Source organism: Pterocles gutturalis, unplaced genomic scaffold, assembly GCF_000699245.1.
Source record: "Pterocles gutturalis isolate BGI_N339 unplaced genomic scaffold, ASM69924v1 scaffold11061, whole genome shotgun sequence".
NCBI lineage: Eukaryota > Metazoa > Chordata > Aves > Pterocliformes > Pteroclidae > Pterocles > Pterocles gutturalis.
In genome coordinates, this window is record NW_010100455.1 from 8235 (window position 1) to 34422 (window position 26188).

Below are 26188 nucleotides of genomic sequence, written 5' to 3' on the forward strand. Positions count from 1 at the left end.
TCATATGATGTGCACAAAAGCTTTTTTTTATCCCAAGTGCAGAAACCTCCCCCCACATTCCCACGGGCTGAATAAAAGCATTTCCAGGGCTTCAAAGGGAGAGAGCTGCAGAGGAAGGAAATGGCAAGAACAAGTTTTGAGGCAGAAGAAGCAAAACTAGGAGGCCCTCTAGAGATGACAAGTGATAAAAAAAAAAAAAAGTATTTTTAAATGCCTGTTAAATTAGATCTTGGGCAGTAGCAAACTGCAGGTGCTTAATGAAGTGACATAGTTCAAGATGAGCTATTTAAACTCAGGCACCCTGTAATTCTCCAGGGTTTCACCCTTAGCATTTGGGTGCACAGGTATAATCTGTGGGGCCCTGTCAACGCCTGCAAAACAACTGCATGCTACCAGGCCCTGTTTCTATTAAGCTGTCAGAAAAATTTCTTGAACTGCTGAACTCCAAAATGCTCTAGCAGATCTCCAAGGACTATGCCTTCCCCCAGGCTCTGCAGGATCCCCAGAGACACCCGTGTTCCAGAGCCTGGCCTGGATCACAGGCCAAGACTTCACAGAGATGTGTTCCTGAGTGCTCCCTGCTACCAAAATTTGGAACTTGAAAACAAAAAAACAGCAGCAAAAAAATATTTTAGAAGATCTACTAAGTACTTCTGCCACTTTTAGTACTGTACTAAAAAGCAAAAGAGATTACTTAAGAGGTGACCAAATGCAATGAGAGAATCTGGCAAAACCTTCATACAAGGTCCTTGTACGTGTCAAGAATCTGTCAAGGCTCTTTCAACCTTCCATGGCCCAGTGTGCCTTATGCTGTTATTTTCCTATTCTTTTCTCCAGAAGCTCGTCCCTTTTTTGCTCTGGATCCCTTTTGTTCCAGATCACCCTTTCTGCTCCAGGTCATCATGCTCCAGCTGGTTCCTCTTCCAGGGTCATCTCCCTCCCTCAGTCAGCTCTCCGGCTGGGACGCTCAGGCTCTTACCTCCTTTCGAGGAGGCTCAAAATCTTGCAGAGGTTTTTTGCCACAGGCTGAGGCTGTCTGGCAGCATGCTCCTGCAGGCTGGAGCCCATCACTTCGTAGAGGCTCTTTGCAAGCTTGGCGACCACAGCCTTGATGCTGCCACTTCGGACAGGCAGGACCCTGTTCCCCAGGAGGAACCAGAGAGCAGGCAGGGCGTAGTGCTTGGCGGCTTTGGGTTTCTGAGGATAAACAGATGCCACAAGCCCTGCCAGGCAAGAGCGACAAGTTTCTTAACAACCTTGATGCAAACAAGTATCTACCTTTCTTTTTGGTTCTTGGAAGTCTTTTCTGGCTAATATCAGCAAGCACAAAGAGCCCAAGGATGCAGAAACAGGCAACAGTGGCTGACCATACACTGGACGGAACAACCACCCTCTGAGGACCTTCATTTCTCCAAATGAGAGGCTTTGTATATCTGATAAACTTAGCAAAGTCAATCATACACATTTTGTAAATCATTTCACTATCAACTTCTGCATTACAAATGACAAAAATGTCAAATCACTGTTTATTCCCTTTAAGAAGTTGTCTAAACCAGCTGCTGAAGATTTTGAAATGCAGCTTCGAGAGGTAATGGAAAGATTTCTAATAAAAAGGATGATTACTTTTTTGTGACCTTTGATGAGAAATGCCAAAAGTCTAATCTGGCAGTTCCCTTTGCTCAGTGGCACACAGCAAACAGCAGCACTATACCACACTTCAAAACTCCAGCCCACAAAAGATGTGTGCTGCTTGACAGTTCCGTTAGAAGCATCAGAGACTAACTGATGTCTTTGGCAGAATGCTCTAATTGGAGCTTTTTTTCCCCTCATATTTGGTGGCTTCTTATGAACAGCTGTTTCAGACTTCAGGATGTCTCAGGTAATTACCCCGATTGCCATTGCCATGGCATTTGAGCATCTCACAATTTTAAATGGAATTTACCCTCACAATGTTCCCTGAAACAGGGGAATAGAGAGAGAAAAATCTTACACAGGGGGCTGAAATTTAACCAAAAAACAAGCATTCCCTCTCATTCTCTCAAAAGTCTGCTCTCAGCTCCTTTTCTGAACTGAACTACATTAAACACAAACAAAAAATTACCACCAATAGGCTCCTTGCACGGCAGATATTGCTGAGAGATCAAAATCTGAAATGGTCTGGAGACAGAGTTCTTCTTTTCTATTCAGTGGAAATGTTATGCAGTAACCATTTATTATTCTGTAGTGGAGGGACCTTAGTTTCCTCTACGCTGTTAATCTAGCATCAGTCATCAACATTTAAACAGCTCCTGGAAGTACCTGAAAACAATTCTGCTAAGCAGGAAAAGGGTCATGGTACCTATTTTAAAATGGGAGTCAATCTGAGTTTAAATGCTGTTCAACACAGCAGTCACTATGGAGCTTCAGAAGAGAAAGAGCTGTCTGTTTCCACTAAATCCCAGAGAGAACATCTGCTCTCTCTAAAGTAGTCACAATTTATGTTCAAATGCTGTATTTGAAAATGAGATTAGAAAAACTGTAAAACTAAATTCTATATTTATGGAGATTTACTTTATGCAAATTATCTTTAAAGGCCCTTTTCCATTCACTATGGCTAAACATGCCCTTTTGAGATTCATAATGAAGAAGCAAAGTGTATTAAACCTTGGATTAAAAGATGCCAGCATAACTAGCAGTGGATTTAGCCCTAATTAAAGCAAGGCTATAAAGAGTCTTCTCTGGTATATATTGAGATTCTAATTTTTTCCATTCCTTGGCTCTTGATGACATAGCAAGCTCCTATTATAAATCAATTATCAGCTGCATTTGTAGTGTGTCGGACCCCGCCGATATAGAAATAGACTGTTTGTACATCCTGAAACGCTCAGAGTCCAAGGTCATATCTGCAATACAGGCCAGGAGCCTCAGTGGGTTGGGCTGAACTGCCCACTTCTGCCCCCAAATCCTGCCTTGCACAAAATCCCTGCCTGTAACACGTGTGTTGAGTTTTCACCTACACTGTGACCTCCAGGCTCTGCAGGACTCACCCTCCAAAGTTTCCAACAGGAAAATAAGACTCGCATAATGACAAAACAAACTGATCCTCAGAAATACCAGTTGCCACAATTTTTTCTAAAGGATGGTCCTTCGCTTTAGCAAAGGGACCTCTTACAGACCTCCATGACCTTTACTGTACCACCCTTCAAAGAGAGGAGCCAGCCAGGATATTTTTAGCCCCTCTCTTCCCTGGGGCAGGGTGCCCTGTCTATTCAGAGGCATTCCCTCTAAACAGTCCCTCTGAAGACTTCTTGATTTAGAAGTGGAGATTAGCTGAAGCAGGCGATACCTGAGAGATGTTTTATGACATCCAGCAGAGCTTGGCCACTGAGGAAAGGCACCTGTTGGGCAAACACTTGCAGCAGCAACGTGTTACCTGAAAGAGAAACATTTATTTCTGCTCACTCTTCTGAGGTTATAAGGAAAAAGAAAATAAGAAAAGGCGGGAAGGGGAAAGGGCAGGAGTAACTGCATTTTGCAAAATAAAGTAAATGTCTGGCAGTTTCTAAGTCATTTCTTTCCTTCATCATCTTATTTCCTTCTAGCTTACTTGGGAGGATTTTAAATTCAAAAAGAAAAGCTCTCATTTTCCCGTTTGCAAATCCAAAGTTGACTGCTGTACAAGGAGCTGTGTTAAACGCTTCACATCAGGGCCTTCAACATTTAAATCACATGTACGCAGTGAAAAGGTTTTGTGTCCCAGAACTTTGCAGAAATGAGCTCCTCCCTCCTCTAAGGAAAAGGGTGAGAAAGCTCAAAAGTCCACACATCCATTCACACTTCAAGGATAAGCTGCTGTTAAATCTTTACATTACCTTGCTATCTATAGACAAGACTCCAAGTCACTCTTACAAGAGAGAATTACTGCTCATTGCCAACATCATCCACTCTCAGGGGCTCTTATCGCATCTCTGCAATCAGATCTTGGTAGAGAAATGGGAAAACTAACCGATTTACCAATACTTGACTGTCTTATATAGTTTAGTTTTTCCTATGCTGCCCGTGGATGATTTGCGGTCTTGTTTTCTTTACAAACTGTGGCCTGGCTTGGTCTGGAATCTCCAGTCTTACTGCTTTGATAAGCCAAAAGAGCCCTTTATTGAAGGCAGAATACACGTGGGATGTGCTATGAGACCTCACAGGGGCACCAGGAGTGGCACCGATAAAGCAGGCAACCTAATTCTTTGTGAACCACTACAGAGCCAAATCCCAAACTGGTTTTAAGTAGTACTGTGCTATTAGGTGCTCCTTTTTGCATGAGATATAAAAAGGAAGTCCCTAATGATCTTCTTGCAAGCATGCAGTAAAGAATTGATCCTGCTACCCTAATTAAGCTTCTGCTTTGGTAATTACAGTCTTCTCATTCGTGTTTTTAAACAGACCCTTCACATTTTGCCTCACACTGTTGCAGGATTGGCAGATGCTGTTTCACACTTGCTGTTCCTCCACAGAGAGTTACCTTACAGCTGCTGCTTTGAAAAAAACACCCTGAGATCTGGAGATCTTGAAGGAGCACAAAATGTTAATTAATCATTAATATTGGTATCTACACAGATTTTCAGGGGAACACTTGGGTTTTGGGTGGGTGAGGGGGAATTATTTGTTTTCTTGGTTTTTCGGAAGCTAACTAGATAGGCGCTATTCACCTTTCAGTTGAAGGGTTTCAAATGCCCTGTGCATTTTGAAACAGTAAAGCTTGAGTCAATAAGAAATTTATCCAACCATTACTTTAGCTGCCTTGAGAGACCTAAAGACAGAGGAGCTTTCAATGGCTTTAGAGAAAACAAGGCAGCAGACTGTTCAGTTCTTATTAGCTCAGATTTAATGTTCTGCACTCCATACTAGCTAAACCTGTTGGCCACAGGACAGGCAGCCCAGCATTTACAACGTGAGCAAAAGAAGAATCTGCTTCTCTGTGCTCTCATTGTCACTGCATTCCCCTCTTTGCTATGTTAACACCAACAGGGGAAATTTCCCTTCCCCTCTTGCAGAGGGCTGGTTCCTCTGGGAAGCACTTAGGCTGCTGGCCTGGCTCCACACCCTGGCATCAGGCAGTGGCCATCTGAAGAGCATTTCTTTCATGACAGAGGACAGCATAGGACAGATGTCAGAGGAGAGCAAGATCTGTGTCTTGGTCCCATTGCAGTAGGCTTGATTTGCTGATTTGCCCCCATCTACAAGGTGGCTGCCTCAAGTGAGATTAGGGTCCCAGGTCATAGCTCATGAATGTGTGTGACCTCCAGGTGGGGACGTCCAAGCCAATGTCAGGGTTAAACTGAGTAAGTTATTCGGGCATTATTTGTGAGCAAATTTGTTTGTAGGTAGAATTTTGGTCTCTGGGGTGGGTATTTTTGGTTTTTATTTTTTGTTTTCACATCAAGTGAGCCTTCCTTCCCCCACTGGGTCTTGAATTTTGAAACATTTGTGATTTAGTCTCCTGTTTGAATTTTTGCAAATGTCCATAAAAATGAGCAGAACCGAAAAAAATATATCCCACCTTGTTTGCTTGAACCTGTCTCTGGTTAAAGTCAGTGTGATGAGAGACAGATGCGCCTTGTTCTGACATCTGCCAGCATGGAAAATTTACAGTGATCTCTCAGGATCAGTGAGAGAGGAATGAGAGAAAGTGCCATACAAATCCCTGTAGGATCTGTTTGCTGCATCCTCTGTTTGCAGGATTCTGCAACTTTTCCTCAGCCTTCTCCCAGGCACCACAACAAAATGGGTAAGGGCCAAGAGCAGTATAGGTCTCACACTCTTCTCCCCACTTCATGACCCAGAACAACCCTATACTTGGGACACAGAAAGGCAGCAGGTCAGCAAATGCACTGAGTTCGCAAAGCAGTTGATGTGGAGAAAGTTGTTAATTCCCCTTTAAGACCTGCCTCTTCAACACTAAATTTTTCAGGCATATTCATCCAGTGCTGCATTTTCACAGCTGACATAAAGCTGTGTGGCAAGGGAATTTACAGCAGACCTTGGCTATGTAGTTATTGGCTATAGCAATCTTGCCCCATGCAGGACAACACTTGGAACAAGCCATCATTTACAGCTGGATTTATACCTGTTTGTTCTAAAGAAATGAACTTGGCAAATAATAAATTCCCTTAAAAAAAAAAAAAAAAAAAAAAAAAAAAGATTACAAAGGAAAAAGGTGGAAAATAAACAGGACCTGCTAATGCCCATAATATAGAGTTTTCCAGGAAGCTGTTCTGCAGAAGCTCTGATGGGCCAGCATCCCTTCACGCCAACAGCAAAGCAATTCCTTTGGGAAGTCAAATTGGGCTCAACCAACCTCCAAAAATCCCTTTGTCCCTGAATTCTAGGAAAGTTGTACTCCAGGATTTATTGTGCTGCCAAGCAGCACAGAGCCAAAGGCTCCTGGGACTTTGGGGAAATGTTGGTACACATTCAAGACTGCCTGGGAACTGGTGCATGAGGACTGCACCACCATAGCTTTTGGTGACCCAGCTCACCAGTTACAACGGGCAGAAATTCAGGTTGACAGGCAGCGTAAGTGACACGAGTGATCTGCAAACCTGGCATCAACCACAGAACCCAAACACTATGTGGAACCTGCTTTCCTGAAGTAGGATTTGATCAGTGTAGTAAAAAAAAACTCCTGGTGAACACTTTTATTGATGGCATTCATCCTTCCAAAACCAAACTCCTTGCATCTGTAAGTACGCACACCCCAGCTCTCATCTCACATTTCAACAGAAGTCAGAACTGGAGCAAACAGCAGATGAAGAGCCCCAGGGACTAGAAACTTCTCATCACAACTGCAGCAAGGACAGTGGTAACACAAGTATTGCCAGTATGCTTCTGAATCTGCACCAGAAGATCCAGAGGGAAATTCAGGCCTGGATTCATCTCACCAAACTGTAAACACTTCACTGAGGTTTCAGTGGGCAGATATAAACACCTCCAGCGAGCTACACAGAGCAGCCTTAGTCTCCCTCCCTGATGGAAATGTGTGCAAAAAGAAAACCAGGCAACGTCAACACCTCTGCACTAGATCCTTGCACCTGAATCCTCTAGGGCACCCAGCTGCCTAAAATAAAGTGCATAAGAGCAACACAAATGTCACAGAGAACAACACTTGGGTCTGCAGACTTAGGTCTGGTTTTAAAAGCTGCTGTTAAAAGCTGTTTTGATGAACTGTAAAGACACCAACGTAGACTTCTGTAGTATTACCCATGAAGGAACATGCCACAGTTTTTGCCAGGCCGTAGCATGCAAACACATAGCTTTTGGACAGTGATAAGGGATGGGCTGGAGGTGCACTCTGCAGGTCAGGTGCTCGCTGTTGAAAGGAACCTGAGGATTCCTGAGAGCTTCAGCATGACCCTCGTAGGCAGGAGAAGACATGCTGCACAACCTGCAGCACACCGTATGGTTCAGGACATAGGGCAGACGGGAACTTTACCCCCTTCCTAATGCAGGCACATATTCTTCATCAACAGGCATCCTCGCGTCTCCATGCTCAAGCATCCAGAAAAGGGGACGATAATGGGCTACTCACCCTTCTGGAAGAAGGGAGCGAAGGCACTTCTAACCCCCCACACAAGTACACCTGCAGGCTGACTATGGAACAAGCACTTCATCATTCATCTGATCTCTGATGTGATCTTTCATGACACAGTATCTTATTAAATTCAAGGTCTCAATCTTTGAATTCAAAAGGATATTTTCATTTGGCCTTTACATGACTAAACTACTGGCTAAAACTGCAAAATGAGTAATGGAGTTCAAAGCTTGTCATATCAGGGTCAGCAAGTGCCAGATGAATCTGCTTTGGAGAGCTGCACTGCCACACCATGGAATGAAGCCCAGCAAGAGCAAAGAGCCTCCACCACCCTTCCCACCATGTGTTTCAAGGACAAAGCACAGTTCTTTCATCTTCTTTTAGTGGATGTAAACTTAAAGAATGCACATCTTAGAAATCCAATTCAATAAAAACAAAACACGTGCAGTGTCCCAGGAGGAAGGGGGAAAAACAGTCATGACAGATGCTGGTCACTTCCCTCAGGCTCTTCTGGAGGAAACTTAAAACAGTTCCTATAATGTCCTCTCTACTGAATTAATAATCAGACATATGATCCCAGTGATAAGCAGCATCCATTCAGCTGCACATTCGAACATGATAACAACAGATTGGGATAGAAAGAATGCAGGCAGGACTTCATAAACATCTGGCAGCAGCCGGATATTTCCACAGACAACAGCTATCAACAGACTCTGTGTTCACTTGGCTCTGAGATAGAGGAGCCACTGCTGAGGAGAGCCGATGCCAGAGGTCAGCCTTACCTAGGTGAGCAATGGATGCTTCCAGCACCTTCACAGCTGCAGCATAAATCCCCAGCTCCTTTCAGCTGAGGCTCTTCATGACTGCTGGTACCACAGAGATAGTATTGTTTTTAATATTCTTGTAGTTTGGTTTTGTAGTTTAGTTATTAAATTGTCCTTATCTCAACCCACGAGTCGAGTCCTCTTTACCATTTAACCCTTTTATTCTCTCCCCTATCATTGGGTGGGGGTAGGAATTGTGTGAGAGGGTGTGTGTGGCTTGGCCCCGAGCCAAGGGCTAACCCACCACATTATCACAGAACATTTGTGGGGCAAGGAAACAATCTCTGGCCAAGCTCGTCTCCACCAGAAAGATTTTCCTGAGGAAGAGACATGTAAAGCTTGTCACGTGCTTTGTCAGAAATTACAGAAGTGCACAGAAGTGCTCAGTATCTTCCATCGGAAGGTGAGGTGTCCTGGGTCATCATCAAGTTGCTGCTGCTAGAACTCCTGTGGTCCTTGGCAGATGGAGGTTCACCTTTACAGTCCTCTATCACCTACAGATATATATTAAAAAAATCATGAATCTATAAAAGACGAAATAGGAAATCACTTGGTTAAAACACAAGCTATAACCAGAATCACTGCTACCAAGAAAGGCTCAGGAAAACATTTCACAAATTAAGAGAGGGAGACAGGCGAGAGATTCAGTGATGCCTAGTATTCGTTTTCAATAATCCAAGGCAGGTGATAGGTGCCACCATAATAAGCATCAGTATAAAATCCTGAATTCATTAGTCTTCAGCACAAATGGGAATAATGCAAACTAGTAGGGAATAAGGCATCTTAAAAGGAATAGCAGGAAACTTTTGGACTCTCTGGAGGTCGGCCCATTGTGCTGGAGTTGATTTGGTTCACACTCACTCTCCCTATTCCTGCAAAAAGGCACGTTCCTTTCTAGAATGTAAATGGAGAGGAATTAAAAAAAAATAGGGATGATTTTCCACTGGATGCTGAATTCACGAAGCTTCTTCCAGCTCCACAAGCCATGACAGCAGGGCAGTATTCCCAGAATACAGACAATATATTTACTAATTATGATTACCTTGTGCATCTTTTACATATTCTAAATTTTCTTTGCAGTACTACTTCCTTTGTCTGTTGCAAAGACTCTATCATCTTCAGAAGCACTATTCTCACTTCCTTGCTTTACTGGGGGGCTGCTTTGTTTCTAGACATACTAGTTCCTTCACTGATTGCAGATAAACAAGCTAAGGATCAACAGTTCATTCCCAGGAACAAAATCATTCAGCAGAAGAAGAATGAGATAAAGAAAGATCAGGTATGTTTAATCTTATATTAGCAATCACGGTACTTGCATAAAGGAGACACTTCTCCTGCCAAGCGCTTACCTTCTTCTTAATTGCTGCCATAACATCTTCTAAGTCACGTGAGGGGGCAGACCGTTTCAAATACTTCAAAAATTTTTGATGACCCATCAATATACTCGGCATCCTCTGTCCATAACACCTAACACAGGAAAGAGAGAAATGAATGACTGTTTTTTTCTTCAGACTCTTACTGTCTTTTCTCCCTTGTCAGTAAACAAAGGAAAAGTGTTACTAAAATAAGCTGATATTTTACACTTGTCATTTGGAATACCTTCATGAGAAGGTATTACCTATTCAGCAAAAAGGGATGTTTACCTCTACTTGTTGCCACTGCACAGTGCTGCCAGTTGAACACAAGAGGCAACAGAGGAACACAGGGCAACAGAAAAATACAATTTCACTCCAAAATTGTGGATGTGCTTCTGTGGGATTGCAGGATACCTTGGGACGAGCAAAGCACATCTCCTGCTTTGCTGTCATAGCTTATTTGCAGTGTCTTGCTGCCACTGCACAATAATTTACCTTTAACTGGCAGAGAAGTGAGAATAAATAACCTCATGCTTACTAGTTATTATTCCACACTACGTGTATGCACATGTGTAAGGGACAAAAAGAGAAAGGGGTTTGTCGCAGAGGACTGCAACTGCCTGTCAAATGGGGGATGAAGGGCAATTGTCTGACAACAGCTTTGCAGACAAATAGTTTGTCTCAGACATCTAGGTTGTAAACTCCTTGCTGATAAGAGGAGGTGTGCAATGTATTGAAAGACTTAGCCTTAACTCCTTTGCTGACAAGGTCACCCCCCTCACCGCTGAGCCACCAACAAGGAAAGTTCAGCCAAAGTTAATCTAATACAGGGTCTGTATGACCACCAACCCAATTGGCTGAAAGGGTCCTCCTTGATGCATGCGCAAAAAGATGGTTCTTCCCATGCAAATTAAGGAGACACCTCCATCGCTTTTTATGTTAATTGAAGAAAGTTAGGCAGAGACCTGAGAACTTTTGTCTAGAAAAGATGAGTTAACAATGGGAAGGTGCGTGCTCGCCACTTGAGGATCACAACTTCAAGCAGAGACCAAGCTGAATCCAACAGTGGTAACATAATTCTGGAATCTTTTCACCTTTTCTGTCCTGCTTCTCTTTCTGGTTTCCCTTCTCTTTTTGAGTTTCCTTCTCTCTCACCTCTGTCTCTAACTAACTTCATTACATCATTATTCGATGTCACATTGTTGTAGGTTTTAGTGTTGTCAGTGGGTGATAGTATTGTCATAAGTTTTCTTTGACAAGTCATTTATCTTTTGTCATTCTGCTACAATTTACATTCTACATTTTCCATCTTTTTAATAACATTATTGTTCCAGGTTACCATGCAGATATCCGAAAGGAACCTTGCCCTCACCCACCGAGTGGGACAGGACAACATGGGCAACCAGTTGCTCATATGTTCCTGACATCTGTTAATGAAAGTAAGGGGGTTTTTTGGCTTTGTGGTTTGGTTTGGTTTTGGTACTATGAAATTACACCTATTTTCAAGAGGAAATTTGTAGGTCATTCAGCCACAGACAACAACATTATACAGTGATTGGGAAGAAAAATTTGTTACTAGCTTAGACTACATCTGCAGAAGGAATTTAGAAAGACTGAACTGGTTGAAGACAGGTAGACTTTTACTAGGACAGTTTTAACCTTACCACAAATAAATGCCTGGGATCATTCAGTGATGAACAGTGGCCAAGACTTCAGCCTTGCATTGCGCACATAAGACCAACACAAAATTCTTTGACTGACTACTCTGAACTCAGTTGATCTGAATAAAGAATCATTCAAGTCACAAGAATTCGGCAATGGTCCTTCTTGCTGGACAATCTCATGTTACCCACTATAGTCATTTCCCCAGACAACATTGTCCATGCTGTGAAGTAACTTTCTTCATGTTTACTTTACCTTCCATTCTTTGGGGTTTTATCGTTTATACCCAGACATCAAACAGTTTTCACATTTTAGGAGGTGAAATTAAGATCATCACCTTGTGTCCTGATGACAGTCCTGAGCAAGCCTCACCACTGTGTGCACCAGGAGCTCGGTGCGGTTATGCGTACCCGACAGGAGCTTCTCAGCTCCGATTCGCTCCATTGCGGTCAGCAGGTGTTCAGCTGCACACTTCCGCACCAAGGTGTTGCGGTGCCTGGAAACAAGAGAACAAACCCTGGGCCAGAGGAAAAAGGAGGGCCAGAAGCACAGGCCTCGGTTACAGCGTGGTCCCTGTCATTGCTGGGGGAAGGAGGCCTGTTTGCGCTGCAATTTTAGCCATCTGTAGAAGATCCTGTCCTCAGATAAACACAAAGCTGGCATTGTACAGAGGGGCACCTGCAAGGAAGAGGGAGGAACTCAATCTCCCTGGACTATCTGATACTCAGTTTCTTTCCCAAAACTAACTCAGAGGGAAATGAAAGACAATTAATGCTGACTTGTCAGGCAGCGTTTGCTTCAGCTATCCCATGGGAGTTGGCCTGTGAAGGTACTTGTAGTGGCTCACCATCTAAAGGCTAACATTTGAAGAGAAAGCGGAGCTATAAGGACACGAAGGTCAGACTTCTCTTGGCAGGAGCTGCACCTGCTGAGCAGGCTGTGCCACACCCAGCGGGTTCTCCCCATGTGCTCCACATCTCAGGAATTAGCCTCCTTACTTCTTGAGTTAATGGCATAATGAGGATGCATGGTTTTTCCCAGTGCCTCTGTGGTTAGCATTGTGAAATCTCAGAGTGCTCACGGCTGGAATTCCCATTGTCCCTCTTTCCACAAGCCACAAGGCTGTATCACCACCCTTTCAGGAACTTTCACTTCCCCATCATTCACCAAGTCTAGGCAGAGTTGACAGTCTGTGAGAAGAAACACGCTGCAGTAGGGCAGAAGTAGATGCCAAGAGGAAGAGAGCGAGGTTGATCAGAGAAGTTAATCACTGAGTTCATAGAAGATGCAGGAGAAAGGACCCTTCCCTCCCATCATTCCCCTTCTGCCTCCCACACAACTGAAGGTGAAGGACAGCACTAAGAGAAGAATGACATACTGGACTCCACTAGCCATGAGAACAGTCATTGCCCGTGCAGGAGTCACGCTGCCCACCATGATCCCCAGGGCTCGACTGGCTGCTTTCTGGATGAAGTCGCTCGAGTCCCCCGTCTTCTGCAGCAAGACCCAAGCAATCTCATCAACCTCCTGGTCCATGTGCTTCTTCATGGTCTTGAAGAGCTCTCCAACAGTGACAATGGCACAGTGGGACACCTTCGAGCGGAGGTTGTTCACCTGGGGAAGTCATGAGGGGAAACATAAGAACCACCTAGTAAAGAAAATCACTTCCCCTAGACAAAAGTCCCAGGACACAATGTGACTTCTCACTGCATCCAGGTGAAACTTAAGAGCACAGTCACGGAAGACCACAAGCACAGAAACACACTTACTCTGACGCCAACTTCTTCTCTGGCCTTGTGCAACACAATTTTAGAGAGACTGCAGGCCTAAAAAACATGGTTTCACCTAGAACAAAGTATGCTATTTAGCTCAGAATGTGCACTGCTTGGATTTTAGGCCCTTTTACTGAAAACAAACAAACAAACCACTTCAAGCAAAGGCTGTTTTTAAACTATAAAGGCACAATTCATAAAGACAAGATAGATGTAAAGCAGCACTTTCCTCCTGCCCAAAAACGCAACACTGGCAGTTTGAACACGCAACGAGGAAACAGAAAATACGGGTTCAAGTCTACAGACTAATTCACAGCAGGGACTTGAGCCCATCTGCTGCTCCGTCTACTCAGGAGAACTCTAGCTGTTGGACTCAAGGATCCTGGAGATCACCTGCAATGACAGCTGCGATCAGTGCAGTTCTACAGCATTCAGTGCTGCTCTGGAGTGATCCCTGCTTCCAAAAGGCTCTCCCACAAGGGTAAGGAAGCAGCATGGGAGAATCATGTGCTTCACTTGAAAGGTACTTTGAAGGACAGACCAAAGCTTCTTTCTGCCAGAATTAGTTGTGCCTGTTCATGAAACGGAACAATGTAAGTGCTAGAAGTGCTTGTGAAAGCAAAATCTGGGACTGGAGTGAAATGAAAGATGTCTCTGCACATGAGCGTGTAGAACAGAGAGGAGGAAAGAAAAAAAAAAAAAGAAAACTAGCTGAGCTGAAAGGGCTTTTCCTAACCCTGATCTCAGAGTGGGAGAATCTGGGTCCTGCATAGCTAAACAGAAAGGTTTGCAGAGTCCAGCAGTAGAAGGGGCGTTCAAGCCTCCAACATCATTCAATATTGGCGAAAAGGACTGATTTTCATGGAAGTGAGCTAAGTCTTACTGTCTTCTCCAAGCAAGGGAAAATTATTGTTTGGCAGTTGTGCAATAAGAGTGATGGACAGCTTGTCCAGGCCACAAACAAGTGCCAAGTTGGAAATATAGCCACAGATGTTATTAAGGAGCTTGGGTTGAGACCTCTCTCTTAACTCAGTGATGAGATAGTAAAGCTGTGCGCAACTGCCCTGCAAACCCCACAGCCAGGCTGCTCCAAGCACCAAGAGGCTGCAGTGCAAAATTCCACCGGTACACTGAGGCAACAGATCAATCAATGGAAACGGCAAATTACCAAAAAGCACACAGAAAGGAAGCAGCAGAAAACATTATCAGGAACCACTGGAAAATAACTACCTGCAGTCAATCCCCCAAGATGTTGAGGAGGAGGAGGTGGGAGGAAGCTGGGAGGCAAAAGCTGCAGTGTTTAATTACAGCTTGGGCAGTCATTTGGGCTGTGGCAAATCACCTGATTAGTGTCTCAATTTCTGCATTTGTATATTGCATTATGATGACATCTAGCTCAAAGAGGAGAGAGACACATGCCCCACCCACCAGTAAATATAGCTATGTGTACAGACCGATCATATAAATAGGTGACACAGCTATTAGAAAAATGAGGACTAAAAACAGTCATGAAGGCAGACGCTGAGCATACATGTCAATGAGCGAGCACTTATCTACTCAATTAAACACAATGTTTTTACCTCTTTGGTAACTGCCAAGGAAACATCATGAAGTCTACAAAGAAGGACTTCAGACTGGCAGATAGCCAGGCGTCTGACATTGAGGAGTCCATTTGCCTTCTGCTGCCTGAAAGGCAAGTACCAGCAAGACTGATTTTTCTCACCACCCAAGAACTAGGCAGCACCCTCTGAAATAACAAGGGTGTTGGCTCAAACAAAGGGAGCTGCTTCTCAAACACAACTTAATTGTGGCAGTCAAAAGCATACATAAACCCAAAAGGCAAACAGATGGTTTCAGAGTGGATGGGTTAATTTGTGGCTATTAAGCAAGACAGCCTTTCTGAAACCCCTGGCACATGAAGTCCCTATGTCACTGCTCTGTAGAAACTGGGAGACTGTGCTATCTTTCTGTTTCTTGCACCCTCCCCATACCCTGTCACTGAGATATGGTCCCGTCTGGCTGTGACTGGGGCATTTTCCCTCTTTGCCATCCCTGGAGGGCAGTTCAGGAGTGGGACTGAAAAAAAAGTAGTAAAACCCTGCCTCTTTCAGCACTTGATTTGTGAAACACCTGAGCTACATGAAGGCGTATAATGCAGTTACTGGTTCACCAGGGCTGCGGGGCAGGACTGGGGACCCATCCCCACTGGGGTCCCTGAGTGTTACCTGGACCCCCACACCTGCAGCAGCTCTCTGCACCTCACAGGACACCAGACAGAAACAGGAGAGAGAAAGGGGAGAGGTGCAAAACAAAGCAATTGCTTAAGGAGATGCATCATGGAAGATTCTTCATGGTTATCCCAGCGTGAACGGAGCCCTAGTGAGTGTTTGCTGACCCAGAAATCAAAAAGACAACCAATGTCATCTGAAATCTGTAGAGTCTCCTCCTGTCGGTGTCTTAACTGCAGGACACACTGTGACTATCAACAAAACATCTTTGGCCCATACTAAGGAGTGAGGAGGAAGAAAGTGAATTCTAAATGTGCAGGATTCCTAAAAGACTTTTTTTTCTTTTTCCTTGTTTCCTGCCACAAGCCCTTCAGGAGAAACGACAGGCTGAGCAACTCTGCACCACGTCTCAGTCCCTTTCTCAGAAAGAGGGACTCCCCATAGGCGCTCCTGGGCCTCCTATGCAGGCAGTGAACAGGGGCTTTCTTACCAGTCATCGCTGTTGAGCCACATGAGCACGTTGAGCAACTCCTGATCCGGGTTTGCGAAGGGTCTGGCTTCCTGGGCGTCCCTGCACCCTGGCGCCTCTCCACACCCCAGGAAGTCCAGAGCAGTGGCCGGCCACGAGTTCACTGTAAGGAGAGGGTCAGATGCTGGCATTGCATACACCAAGGCGAGGCACCCCACCAGCGAGCAGTAACCCAGTCTCCCAGCCATGATTACATATGGGTGCAGAATGGTATTGGTTCCAAGACTTCCCTGCTCTCTGGCTCATTGCTTTCCCCAGCACCCAACCATCTCCCAGTCACCCCTAGCTGGGCACCAGCTCCTTGTGGAAACCTGAAAATTGCACACACAGAGCCGCCTCCCCAGTCCATACAGGTCCCTCTGTATCAGCTCCCTGTTACCTGGAGCGCTGGGGACAGAGGTACCCTGTAACTTTCTGAGGAAGCACCTCCAGCTGCCCCCGGTGAGGACAGAGCTTGAACAACCGGGTCCTGCTGGGCTCGGGCGAATCCCCAAGGAGCAACCACCAGGGAACATGGATAGCCGAGCCTCTAAATCCAGCAGTGCCTCTGTTCCCATTTACTTCAAGTATTCTAGACAGAAGGCAGCTCAGTGCACCTACATTTTAGCATGCTATTGGGAAAGTAGTAGTTTATGGATTTTGCTATTTTCCAAGCGTTAAGAATATTTACTATTTCAGAGGTACCCACTGGCTGTATTTCAAAGATGCTGAGGTGAAATTTGTCATCAAATGTACATGTTTGCACACTGTGCAATGCCCAAGCGTTCTCTTGTGGAAAAATGCAATTTCTAGTCTAGATAGTTGTGAACAAAAAAGCCTTCCAAATGTGAACGGGGAATAAAAATATGTAAATATAGATGCAAATTGTTGGCAAACACACTCTCTTGATGATAAATATACAAGGTGTAAGAAAATTCAGATAGCAAATGCATTTGTTAGGAAACCTATTTGTTACCAAAAGCACAGTAGGTCAAAAACTTCATGTCTTGCCCTCAAAAGCTCATTTTCTAGCATGTTGATGAAAACATCTGAGCTGTCTGAAAGTACTGAGTATCAATATTGCACAGAATCTAGATAAACTGCTATGGACTCTGTAGGGTCACTGAGAATCACTGTGTTCCCACTATCTGCTGTACATTTATTGCAGGTAGCAAACAGCCTGGGAGCACCAGGCAGCCTCTCGTGTATGACATCTGCTACACACAGCCACTGTATTTGGGTGGGGTGAGCAAAGGGCACTGTTTGTTCCCAGTTTGCATTGCAGGCAGTGGATGAGAGGCCAGAGGCCATTAAGCACTTCTAGGTGCAATAGCGTGATTGCACCAAGTCACTCATTTCCATGCAGGGACAAGCCTTGCTGCGATAGTAGAAAAGCTGTCTGGAGAGTCAGACAGCAGCACAGGCAGAGGGCCAAGATGGTGAGTGGCCAATTGATCATGATGGTACATATATGTGCACAGTGAGCACACCCTGCCAGACTGCACTCCAGCTCAGCCCTGCAGATACAGCGGCCTTCCAGCACCAGTGTTGTATTTTGGACTATTAGCACAGGCAAAGCCTAGAGCTTAAGGCTTTACCACTACTTCATTCAGCTCAACTTTTCAATGGGTCTGTAAGCACCAACTGCTCCAGTATCACCAAGCTGGGGTGGACCCAAAGCAGGCTTGCTCTCAATACTCAGGACAGGCTTTGGACCCAAGATCCTGCCTGTGGTTGAGGAATGAGGCTCTTTGTGCTCCTTGTGCAAGGAAAAGAGCCAGTGCAGGGGCTGCAGCGGAGCCGGCTCACCTGAGGAGTTGTGCGGGAAGCTGCAATGCTGGCTGGTGACAGGGATGCTGGGCAGCAAGGGCCTGGTGACCCGCTTCCTCAAGGCCGTGCCAGTGCTCTCACTGCCTCCATTGCTCATCCTGGGTGCAATGGAAACTGGACCATTGACAGGCGGTAGGCTAAAGCCTGCAGAGAACAAAAAGGACCTTGTCAGTGGAGAGTGCTGGACAGGGTGGCTATGGGCTTGGAAAGCGCTAGAAATCTTCCTGGAGCTGGGTAACATTCCTTTGTTGTCCCATACAACTCAAGTATCAACAGATGCACACCAGCGTGGGACAGCGACCACAGAATGCAGTGATGCTTTCCCTAAGAAATGAGGAAAACTCAGTACTGCCTTTCTTTTGCTTTCCTCTTTCAGAGGCTGGATAGGGAAGTTACATTTCTGGGGCTCCTCACCAGTACTTCACAGAAGAAGAGCATTAAAAGAGCAGATAACTTTGTCTGATGCCCTTGGGCTGAGCGCTGACTCTAATTTCACTGCCACTGCACTCCCGGTAACGCATGCAGCAGTACAATCAGAGCCTGTCAGCTGCCATTAAGTCAGAAATGCTGCTTGCTCATGGGGATAACACGTAAACCGTGGCTAAGGGCTCCAGCACAGCTCTGCAATGCGAGCTCCTCAGTAGGGAGTGGTGTGAGCAGGATAATCTGTCCTATCACGTGAGCAAATCTTCTGCATTTTAATTAGAAATGGTTTGATTTTGTTTCTTGCAGGTTGCACCTTGATTGAAAAGCATTCATGTGGACCCACCCGTTCACCTTTCCTAGAGGTTACTCTCAGTTAGGGAGTCTGAAGCGTCAATGTAGTTTGCAAGAGAGAATTATCCAGTCTGAAAAACTTCATAGGACAGGGGGAGTATTCTGTGACTGACTTAGCATGGGTCACAGGCAGGACACTTGATGCCTCTGTATTTTTCTTTGGAAAGCAGAAATAAATCCTATTTGAACTCCCACTCAGATGCAAGTGCAACAGCCTTCCAATCTGATTCCATAGAATCATAGAATGGTTTGGGTCGGAAGGGACCTCAAAGATCATCTAGTTCCAACCCCCCTGCCACAGGCTGGGACATCTTCCACTAGAGCAGGGTGCTCAAAGCCTCATCCAGCCTGGCCTTGAACACCTCCAGGGATGGGGCATCCACAGCTTCCCTAAGCAACCCGTTACAGTGCCTCACCACCCTCACAGGAAAAAAATTTCTCCCTAAAATCTAATCTAAACCTACCCTCTTTCAGCTTAAAACCATTACCCCTTGTCCTATCACTACACTCCCTGATCAAGAGTGCCTCCTCATCTTTCCTGTAGAAAAATTTCACAGACATTTGCAACACTATACACATCGCAAGCAAGTGAACAAAAAGACCCATAACTATAGCAACCACTTACTTTGGTGGGCTGCATCTGCAGGGTCAACGCGCTCTGTAGGGACCCGCAAGGACTTTTCTCTCTCTTTCTCTTTCCGGAAAAGCTCCATTGCTCTCATGAGCATCTGATCTATTTTCTTCTGAGCTGACTTCGCCAACACAACATGGACCTAGTTGCAATGGAAATAAATCATGGAGCATAAAGAGAGATACACAAACCATACACAACACCTCATCAGGAACATAGTGGTAGAGTGCCATTGTCTTTAATGCAGCTCCATGCACATCACCAGAGTTTCAGAAGAATTCCTCTTTTCCTTACCTTGGCATACAATTACACCCAGTAATGTGTAACACCTCATTGCCATAACCTTTCACTGGTCCAGGATACTTTCTCAATTTGTCAGGAGGCCTTGCTTGAACCAAGAAGGTCATAGGAGTGCTCCAAGACATATGAAGAGCTCACATGACCAGTGAACAGGCCATTCGGTTCCTGCAGGCCAGGGCACAGGAATAAACCCCATCTGCAATAGCCAACAAGGAGAGGTAAACTCCTTTTTCTTAACACTCACAGCCAGTAATTGCAGCTGCCTCTTACTTCCTTGTGTCTGAAGGACTCAGCTGCTCTCTGAGAACACAGGAGTCCAAGAAAGGGGTCATGTAAAAACAAGTTGGAGAAATATTGTTCTTAATGAACAGAAAAAATGAAAATTAGAGGGCTGTGAGATACAGCAAGAAAGGTAACCAAGGAAAAGCAAGCTCTCCCATTTTATTTTTGCAGCCTTGCTTACACCCAACTCTAAAATCTTTGCTCCTGTGCTTCCAAGCATGCACTTTTCACCTGTTCACTGGCATGTCACTTGCTCTGCAATTAACATCTGCTCTAAATTGGCCTTCGTACACAAAGAATGGTTCTTGAGTAACCTTAGCACTATCTCCCAACCCGCGCCTTCTGCACCAGTGAAAATACCTAAGCAATTGCTCTGCAGCTGTATTCCCAAGAGAATCTGCTCCCCAAGAGAGAAAGATGAGGATTTTCAGTGGTATTTTGTGCTAAACACTGAACAGCCACTGAAAAGGAAGCCTGCTTGCCCCTGTCCTTGGTTCTTACCCTTCCATTGCTGTCAGTTGGGCAGTCATGGTCACTCAGGAGGTCAGCGCTCTTGAGATGATCCGTCTCCTTGGCCTGGCTGAGTGGGACACCTTTTATTGGGGACAGAGGCTGGATAACAGTCTGGCGCTCTGATAAGACATGGATATAGGTTGTATATGAGAACAGCAAAGAACATATCACCTCTACAAACACTAACTACCATACTGCACTGGCAGCAGAAGTGACATTGCTCATCATACCCATTACATGATAAAGCCCTCAGCCTTTGGCTTCTGGTGAGCAGCTGTTACTAAAATAACTCTTGTTTTTTAATAGCTATATGCCTTTGTAGCTGTAAGAATCAGTATTTCCTCCTCTTTGCTGGAATATTTTACAGGGTATTTAAAGAAAAGCTTAGGAGTGTTACCAAAACCAGAATTGTGTTCTCGAAGCTAGAATTCATTTTCCCCGAGGGGTTTCATTCTAAATTGTAGCAGATCAGCCCACTTCCTGGGCAGCCTCACTGAAAGCTGATTTTCTTAATGGGAATACCACAGTGAAGCTCATTCTGAAATACTCTCCAACAGAGCTGTTAAAACTGTGGGAACTAATAATTCCTTAGCTGGCTTCACAAGTGACAAAATCATGTGATAGCCAAGCATTTAAAAAATTAATAACTTTCTTAAATCAGGATTTTTTTTTCCCTGTGGAATGATCAGGTCAACAATAAAAGAGAGAAAGAGAGATGCCTTAATGATATAGATCACTTCTAGTCCAGAATGTATCCAGAAAAACCATTACCTTCCTTACTCAGCAATACTTCTCCCTACTTGCGTTCAGCATCCTAGCTGCATATCAGCAATAAAGGAATCATTCCTATGGGACATGCCCGTCATTTGGCAGAACTAACACTGAGCTGAGGGACCAGCGGATCTTATCCCTTTTTCTGAATCAGGAAAAATTGTTGTATTCTTATCTTTCCTATTGCTGCATACCCACAGATGGCAAAGGGACAGCAACAGTGGAACTGAGGTTTTCAACTTAAAAGTGTTGGCTGACAAAGAGGCACCACATTTTGTCTTGCAGAACTCTTACTGGCAGCGGTAATGAAAGGTGGGAAAGCGGAAGAAGCCAGGAGGCATCTCGTAACCCAACCTTAGTTTGCAGTACTGACATATGCAGATACAGCAGGGCAAGAGATTTGTAATAATAAACCTAGCTTATGTGGTTTGAGGTAAACGAGTTGCAAAAATGAAACCTCAGTTCATTACTCAGCATTATCAGGGAGTGTGGTGATAGGACAAAGAGTAACTGGTTTAAGCTGAAAGAGGGTAGGTTTAGATGAGGAAGATGAGGAAGAAATTCACAACTGAGCAGCATGAGTTCTGACCCTGGAACAAGTCACCCAGAGAAGCTGTGGATGCCCCATCTCTGGAGGTGTTCAAGGCCAGGCTGGATGAGGCTTTGAGCAACCTGCTTTAGTGGGAGGTGTCCCTGCCCGTGGCAGGGGGGTTGGAACTAGGCAATCTCTAAGGTCCCTTCCAACCCAAACCATTCTATGATTCTATCATTTAATTTAGGCTTGTGCTTTAAGAGGACAGAAAGCTCAGATCCAGCATAGTCTGGATCCTTTTTTAAGTCCCTTTCTCTGGAAATGGAAAATTCTCAAGAACTTCCTATCACACAAGGTTTCACTCTTTCTCCCAGTGTAAAAATAGGCAATGTTGATAAATCTACTTCAGATCTCAAATGATTCCGTTCCAAAACTGCTCCAAAGGAAGATTTTCTCCTTCAAGTGTAGGAGGAAGGAGTGGGAACATTTCTCGTTTCATGCAAAACGCCTCATTTTTCTGCAATCTTTCTGACATTAGAGAGCATGCAGGAAGATAAAAGGTATGAGCATGAGGTAGAGGAATGTCGTAATGTCCTGCTGTGCATTTCCAGAGCCCCAAGGTACCCCTCCATCTCCTGCCATTCATAACTCCATGCTGGAGTAATTTTCACTGGATCACCAGAGCACATTTCCCAATGACTGAGCTCTGTGAGAGCCGCCGGAGCTCTCAATTATGAGGAACTGAAACAACCTACAGGATGGTTTTCGACCAAAGTTTCACAGTGCCATCCATGGGTCAGGATTCCTGTGTTCATTTTAGGGCAGCCATGCACTGTACCTACCTGGAGACTTAACAGTCTTCTCTTCACCTCTGCTGCCTGATCTTTGCCTTGGGAAAATTAAGGAGAAAAGAATATGTGAGGATAGATAGAGAAGGAGGGGTAGCATTAAAGGAGGCAAACTTTCTTTGCAAGGTCATTCTGATGAAGGAGGAAAGACAACCCATAAAACCAACCATATGCAAAGCTGATTAATTGCCATTAAACTTTCAGTTTCTGTAGTCACACAGAGTTCATCAAGCTCCAGCTGAAACACAGGAATCATTCTTCAATTTAGACCTTAACTATCCAGTTCTGCTGTCTCTCCTTTTTGAAGCAAAGTGGCTCTCACTGTTACATACCTGCTTTCTGAATCAGCAAGAGATGTTAAGCCAGTCGTAAGTCTGTATTGAGGGCAGCTACCTTTATACTGCTGCAGAAGCCTGACTTTCCCTGGTCATTACTGAAACTTACGGCAGCATCTTGTTACACATGGCAATACCACTGCTGTCTCCTGAGAGCAATATTACACCTGCCTGCTCTTTCAAGAAGAAAAAAGGGTTTTTCAACTCGACTGGTAGGCAAGGATATTCAGATTGCTCTTTAAAAGCCATGCTGAAGCATTTGAATTGGAACTATCTTTCTTTGACTCCTTTTTTATTGTTATAACTCAGATAAGGCTGACAGCTAGATTTCCTCATGCATATCCAAGGAAATATCTTCCCATCAGTTACAGCCCTATAACTGTTCTCTAGCACCTTGCCCCCTTTGATCTTAAAGACATATGTAAATATTAAGTATCTATAGGATCATACATCTATAAACAGAGATTTACCTGGGCTTTCATTTCACAGGGAAGGCCCAGACACATACAAGTTATGACTGACATTTACAGAAGCAGCATCTGAATTTGTAGACAGCTCTACAATAGACAATATTTGCCCTAACGTATTCTTGCAGGTACAGACATTGGCAGTCAAAGATCACACACAAAACCAGATGCTCTATTCAGACTCATGCAATACAGTTCCCAAATGGCACCACAAAGATTAAAGTGTGAATCAGAGTCCTCCAGACTTGCTTTTAAGGTCCTCTTATTCCTGCCTCCTCCTCCCCACCGCCACCCCTGCTCTTAGAGCGTACGATGTTGGTTTTGACGTTGTGCAGGATCATCATAGATTCACAAAATGGTGAAAGCAGAGAAGTTTGCCTAAATACATTGGAGAGATGACTGGAAAATAATCTCACAAGATGAGAAGTGTGAGGGGAATGGGATATTGGAGAAGCAGACACCTTGGCTTACCTCATCTCCAGGGCAGGGGGACATCTCCAGGCCCGGTGACTTCCCATCCTCATGATAGCAATAGAAGGGCCTGGAAATACGGAACACAGCGCTCAGCTTGAGCATCCAGCCATCCCCCTTGATGTCACAAGAAGTTTAGCCATGCTCTTAGCTAAGACTGGGCAGGAAAAGTCAAACTGATGGAGCAGCTTGGCCTAGGATGGGCAATGGAAAGGGAAGTGGTGAGGGAGAGACTGTGTCCCATGCTGTTGCCAGCTCTCTCCCCTTGCTCACCTCTCTGGCAGTGGCTGCATTCCCACCTGGCATCCATGTGCTTGGCATAAGATGTTCTGGGGTGCCATTGCCTCTCTTAGCCTTTCTGATGGTACGGGAATGGGTTTAGATCACTATCCTCCCCCTGTCCCTAAAGCACACCAGCTGAACTCCAGCCGACTGCCTGCAAAGTCATTTTGCATGCTGTCAAAACTTGCTTTGCTCAAGCCCATCATTTTTTCTGCTTCTGCCCTTCCTCCATCAGCCTTTTGGCCCAGATACTAACGTACTCTCTGGATGCTCGGTGCTCTCCAGCTCCCACACAATTCATCATCTCAGGCTCACTGTCATTTATGAAGTTAAGCAGAGCTCCCCACCCTGCTGCTCTGTGCAAGGTCTCTGCCTGCTGAAATTACTTCAGGCTCTCCATGCCATGGGTAGGAAGGAGGATGGAGGGAGCAAGGACAGTCACACACCCTTCCTTGGTATCCCATCATTCTTGTCACAGCTAAAGAACCAAATCAGGATCTGTTCAAGTGCCAGTGAAACCTACAGAGTTAGTGTCAGGGATACATTTGGCCCTTATCTGCAAGGCTGAAATGAAGTACATAAGCCTCTTATTGGTTATCCTGTTTACTGTTACTCATCTGCCTTCTCCTACCCACCATGGCAAAATCAAAACATCTGCAGCTTCTGTCCCTCCTGGAAAGGCACTCCAGTGGATGGGGTGTGGACTCCATTCCCCGTGGCGAGAACTGCCACTTCCTGTCACTTACCCCCAGACAGACGCGTGGAAGAGATGAAGCTGCGCAGGGGCCGCTGAACTCTAGAAATGTTGTTAGAGATACCTCTGCAGAAGGCTCTATAACTCAAAAGCTGAGACAGCCTAAAGTTGAGTTTGGAGGACTGACTGCTCCTGCAAAAGTCTTTTTTCCAAGCCACCAAGACACTGGTGTGTCTGCAACAGTTAACTGCCATTCACAGATACCATCTGTTGGGAGGTGTCCCAGCCAATAGCAGGGGTTTGGAACTAGATAGTCTCTAAGGTCCCTTCCAACGGAAAGCATTCTATGATTCCATGATTCTGTATATGCATTTTACTAACTGTAGAAGGATATGCTTGAGCAGATTAGACACATTTAGTTGCTCTGACTGCTTGCTGGTGTTCTCTAAGTCATAAAATACAGCAGGAGCCACTAGAGAGCACAGGAACTATGTAACAACATCTTCTCGTATTTGGTATATGCTGAGGACATGAAGTCTGCATATGCAGGTTGCAAAGACAGCCTGAAGCGCAATGTCGAGATGAGCCCTTCCTGGACTCTGCTGCTTCCCTGGCCTTGAAACACAGGGAAAGAAGGTCTCGGAGCTCTGCATACAGGAAATAAACCAGGGATCCACCATACATGATTGTGCTTTGTATCCTTACTTGACATACTTTTCCTTTCAACATCAGCTCTTCGTTATTCCTGTCACTGTCACCACAGCCTGTGCCATTTTCCCCGGGGCTCATCCTGCTGGGCTCTAAGGAAGGATGGCTGTTCTGGATTGGAGGCAGAGGCTTGCAGGTTACCAGGAGCCTCCAGGGAGCCGGCCCAGGAAGTAGAGCCCATAGACTCACTGCAGCCAGCCAGGCCTGCAAAGCAGAGACACAAAGCTTAGTAGAAGCAGCACTGCAAACCTAAAGCACCTGAAGCTAGATATTTCATCGGACAGTTTTCTTGGAAACTTCTAAATAACTGCCTGGGAAACCATGCTCATGCTGGCAGCCACTTGAAGCAGGCCAGTGGACAACACTTACCCACTTCCACTGAGCCACCAGAGGAACACCTTTGTCCTCTGGGCTCCTGTCAGGCAACAGCGAGCCCACAGACCTGTGCTTACCCAGAAATCACCTACACATACACTCTCCTGCTCCACTCCCTGCCCCACAGCTGTAAGTCCCTACAGCAACAGGAGGGGACCTGAGAGCAGGGAAGGCTATTGCAGGGGAGCACGTGCAGGGAAGAACTGTTCACTAGGAATGTGCGCTGGCTCTCTAGACCGGGAAAATACTCTTTTTCCCACAGGAGAGTGGGCAGGCTCCTGCCTTACCTCTCTGTGAGGCTAACAGACCCTCAGGCATCCTCCTTGTCTTCAGCTTCTCCTGCATCTGCATGGTTTCCAAGGCAGCGCTGCTCACCTCCCTCTCTTGGGGGTCCTGGGTCGAGGCTTGGAGAGAAAGGTGGGAGAGATCACCTCCATCCCCAGCGCTGGGGTCACACAT

General features: G+C 45.2%; 1 protein-coding gene across 1 annotated transcript; it reads right to left on the reverse strand.

Annotated features, from left to right (window-relative positions):
* Positions 1–979: 979 nt before the first annotated feature.
* Positions 980–26188, reverse strand: FAM179A (family with sequence similarity 179, member A; the record flags this gene model as incomplete). The annotated part of the gene is given in 17 exon segments (XM_010079922.1): positions 980–1223; positions 3326–3412; positions 8347–8464; positions 8778–8882; positions 9738–9855; positions 11743–11901; positions 12784–13019; positions 14758–14863; positions 15896–16037; positions 17723–17887; positions 19146–19293; positions 20235–20365; positions 22392–22438; positions 22565–22635; positions 23671–23787; positions 25352–25558; positions 26012–26188. Coding segments are annotated over 17 exon segments (2378 nt in total), but the record flags the coding sequence as incomplete, so codon positions are not given.